At 54.5% G+C, this 4,297-nt stretch overlaps 1 protein-coding gene across 1 annotated transcript in view; it reads left to right on the top strand.

Annotated features, from left to right (window-relative positions):
* Nucleotides 1-540: 540 nt before the first annotated feature.
* phV33 (extracellular matrix glycoprotein pherophorin-V33) overlaps nucleotides 541-4,297 on the top strand; it is a gene marked incomplete at both ends in the record, with an annotated part of 15,841 nt that continues 12,084 nt past the window's right edge. Inside the window, 4 exons of the mRNA XM_002954741.1 lie at nucleotides 541-633; nucleotides 2,800-2,929; nucleotides 3,142-3,416; nucleotides 3,513-3,662. Of these exons, the coding sequence (XP_002954787.1) occupies nucleotides 541-633; nucleotides 2,800-2,929; nucleotides 3,142-3,416; nucleotides 3,513-3,662 (648 nt within the window). The remainder of the gene's footprint in view (nucleotides 634-2,799; nucleotides 2,930-3,141; nucleotides 3,417-3,512; nucleotides 3,663-4,297) is intronic.

Raw genomic sequence — 4,297 nt, 5'->3', positions numbered from 1 at the left:
ACCCCCCCCTCAAAGGCCGTACGGTGTGCTGTAAACAACACCTGACGTCTGGAAACACACATGCCGTACCATCATCGTTCTGTGCACCTAACTGCATTTGCGCCAGTGTCTCTGTGAGCAGGGCGCGGAGCCACTTTGACTGTCCATAAACGTCGTGAGCACGCGAAGGCAAAGTTATATAATATATGTACACTGTCGGCAGCATCATTATGTGCAGAAGGCATTTGCGGCGACGTATGGCCGAAGTAATGAACCAGTAAGGCCACTGACCCAACGATTCCATTTCTTCCAGGCTCAGACCCCCATTTATTCCCATAAAAGTAATATATTACCAAAAAAAAACACTGCACCCTGCACCCTGCACCCTGCACCCATCCGAAGTAAATACAGCTTACTACACCATGCAAGAGACACGCCAAGACCCCGAGCTGCTGCCACATCACCCCAAATGTTAAACACAGCAAAGCGCCGGAACCCTCCCGGGTCCTATTACCGCTGACACCATTGCCTGGTATATGTGTCGGTCACTATCCAACACCAATGTCACGCAAAGTGGCATTGTGCAGTCCACACAAATTGTCACGAATGAGACAAGTGCCTATTAAGTTTCCGAACGTGGATATGGGTTACCAGGTACGTGAACCCCAGCGTGTGATAAGGGTGATGACGATGAAAGGGTTGGGAGCCCGACATTGAACCCCCAGTCTTTTGTTTCCGCAGGCATAGAGGCGCCGGACCAGAAGGGCGGCGGTTAGGAACAGCATCGGTCATGGTTGGTCATCAGCAAGGTGCACGGCAGTCAGACTAGAGTCAGAAGTTGATGCAGCAACCTATTTGTCTGCATAACAAATGGCGAATCCAATCAAGTAAACCCCTAATATATGAATGCGTCCATGCCTCCCGCACCTAAACATCAAATCAGGCGTAGAGGTCAGATCGCGTCCAGCTAGGCGTTTGGAGCCGGAAAATAGAGGGGAGCGCGTTTCATGGCGGTTGGTCGATCGTGGGTTTTAAGTGGTAACGAAAATATGTGCATCATTGGCAGGGCTATTTAGCATCATATACGGGGAGCACGCTTGCACACGCTTGCACAGGCTCCCCCCAGGATTGACCTTAAAGGTGGAGAAACGCCAAGGTTTGGCTAGGAGCAATATCATGCATGTACCAATAATGGCTGCAATGACTCCCTGTGAGGGCAGATTGTTGGTACCGTGTTTTTCCACTCTTATGTCTATTCACCTGTGGGGGCTCGGGCTGGGCTGTCCGTGCGAGATGGTTGTCACCTTATAACGGTGCCTTGGCTGGTGGCCCACTGAGCGGTCCTTACCATCGCTAGTACTCGTGGACCTCCTAACTGCCCAAAGGGTCTTCCCCGAGTAGGGCAGATACTACTATTGCAGTAATCTGTCTGACGTCGTGAGTTCGTTTCGCTCGTCCCGGTTCCGGTCCATACAGAAGGGGGTGAGGTCTTTGCGCCACGATCCCTTGGGTTACACGCTAACAGGATCCGTTCGTCCAGTTCCCCGTGGCTATGTTTTGCGCTTTCCTTCCCCAACACATGCCACCTGTGGTTGATATGGATTGGCTGGGTACGTCGTTGTGGGAAAGCAGTAAGCGGTATATTGAGGAGTATGGCTGTTGGCCGTTGCTCGTCAAGTCCCGATATGGATGCTGGACAGAAGGCGGCAGGGGTTTGGGACGAGACGGTTATGAAGAGGCACTCCAGGTTTGTTTTTTCGCTGTTTGGTGATCAGCTGCAGGCGGCACATGTGTAATTGTGAAGCGCACGTGGGGGGAAATGATGAGCGACGGCTCGAGGAAGTTCAGTCTGCTCGAGCTGCTGTGCGCGGCAGAAGGACATCGCTCGCGCATTATTGCCTTAAAATACGCAACGATCAGATTACATATGCCTAATGTTTCGGGGCATCGGTCTGGAGCAAAAACGCCGTCTGATGGACAACGACGAGAAGCGACGCAGACATCACATCCAGCACTTTAGGTGACAATTTGCTGCATGTTTGTTGCTTTATATGTAATCTGCCTCGCATGGAAGATTACCTATCTGTCTAGAGAGGCGTGGTTCATGCCTCTGCAATGACTTTAGAAGTCATTGCACAGCATCGTTAAAGTTAAAGCAGCCCTTTATTCATATGTAGATAACCATATAGTTATATCGGAAATGTTTTCAGAAATGCCGTCGACAAACCGACTTTGACAGTACGCCAGCGCCATCTCGATCCTGCTGAACTGCTTCGCCTCAACTTTTTTAATGTAATTTGGAGAAGTTTAATTCAATGCAGCTTATAGAAATAAGTGCACACCTGTCAGGACATCCAGAATTCTGAAAACTGCGCTACGGGGTTTCCGCACTGGAAACCTGACAACGGTTTCCCGGTGTACAACCGCTGACTACGCCGCTCGCAAAATCGGCATATCGTACCACTACTTCCTCATGGAACAAACTACATAATTCATGCCGATCCCATCTGGAAACGCCATCAGCCATAAGCGCTTCCAACCTAGCGCTGAGAGGTCTACGACACAGTTTGTTACCAGGAAGCTTTAAAACATTTAATTTCAGACATCACTTGTGTCATTAAACTCTACACAGCCAAATATATTTCATCTTCGTGTAGCGACCTCAACGGTACATGGTAAGCACGCCCATCCGTTACCCGGCATATAGCTGAAACACCTAGGTGTGTGAATGCAACATTTTGCGTATGTGCCTTTGAATTCTTAGATGTTGTGTCCTGCCTTGAGCATAGTCCCGTTTTGTCGCCCCTGAAACCTACCCAGGTCAGTTCGACCGGCAAGATGCGTCCACGATATAATACAGCAGCTATCGCATTGCTTGTAGCATCTCTATGTTACGTTAATGCGGAGCGGAGCCTTCTCCAATCGTATCTCGAGTCGTTTCCACCATACGGTGAGTCGCAAATAGTCTATCCAATCTATCCTGATCTAGCCACATCAAGTACCGTCGACCTGCCCACCCTCATATCGTTCATGTAATACGTGCACTTTACGCTTGCTTCCTTCCAAATCCCCATGACAATCCAGTTTTCGCCTCTCAAGCGCTGGCTCCTCAGGTTGCTCACGTCACCCCATTCACTGTCTTTTTGTTAATCTCTTCCGCAGGCTGCAACCGCGACCCGCAGCAGTCCCGCTTCCGCCTCGACCCAGTCTACACCGTCAGCGGCAACCGGGTGTGCATGACTGCCCGCGTCGTGGACTGCGCCAAGCCGGGCTCGGACTGCTGTGACCCCAAGATTGATTTTTACAAGATCGAGCTGGACGTGAACAAGCAGTGCAAAGGCGCCGTGACGGGGGTCACGGTCAATGGAAAACCAGCTCTGGCACCCACGTTCGACCCCTACGCCACCAATGATACCAAAGCAGTGATCAAGCTTACGGTGAGAGCTGCTGAAGGCGATTGCGCACAACAACGCGTCGCTTGTCGGGACGACACCTTGACTTAATAGCGTCCCTTCCGTCGCTTCCCTCCCCAGGGCCTGAATCTTGACCTGACGACTGCGGACGGCGCTGTGGTGTGCATGACGCTGGGCGGCTCGTGTCCCTCCATGGAGACACTCTGTGCGGAGGGCAACGGCTTCTGCAAGTATGCCGTCGTGCAAAGTGGAACGTGCGACTGCTGCCCCGTGGGCAAGCTGGGCTTCTTTGCGCCGCCACCATCTCCTCTTCCGCCCAGCCCGCTGCCACCCAGCCCTCTCCCACCCAGCCCTCGCCCGCCGTCACCACTTCCGCCCAGCCCACTGCCGCCATCTCCGCTTCCTCCCAGCCCCTCTCCACCCAACCCTCTCCCGCCCAGCCCTCTCCCACCCAGCCCTCGCCCGCCGTCACCACTGCCTCCATCTCCGCTTGCCACCATCTCCTCTCCGCCCAGCCCGCTGCCACCCAGCCCTCTCCCACCCAGCCCTCGCCCGCCGTCACCACTTCCGCCCAGCCCGCTGCCTCCATCTCCGCTTCCACCAAGCCCCTCTCCGCCCAGCCCTCTCCCACCCAGCCCTCGCCCGCCGTCACCACTGCCACCATCTCCTCTTCCGCCCAGCCCGCTGCCACCCAGCCCTCTCCCACCCAGCCCTCGCCCGCCGTCACCACTTCCGCCCAGCCCACTGCCGCCATCTCCGCTTCCTCCCAGCCCCTCTCCACCCAACCCTCTCCCGCCCAGCCCTCTCCCACCCAGCCCTCTGCCGCCGACACCACTGCCTCCAACTCCGCTTCCTCCCAGCCCCTCTCCACCCAGCCCTCTTCCTCCCAGCCCTCTCCCGCCCAG

This window comes from Volvox carteri, assembly GCF_000143455.1.
Source record: "Volvox carteri f. nagariensis unplaced genomic scaffold VOLCAscaffold_45, whole genome shotgun sequence".
In the NCBI taxonomy this organism is placed as follows: domain Eukaryota; kingdom Viridiplantae; phylum Chlorophyta; class Chlorophyceae; order Chlamydomonadales; family Volvocaceae; genus Volvox; species Volvox carteri.
The sequence above is the reverse complement of the archived record's forward strand: the minus strand, read 5'-3'. Positions and strand labels throughout refer to the sequence as shown.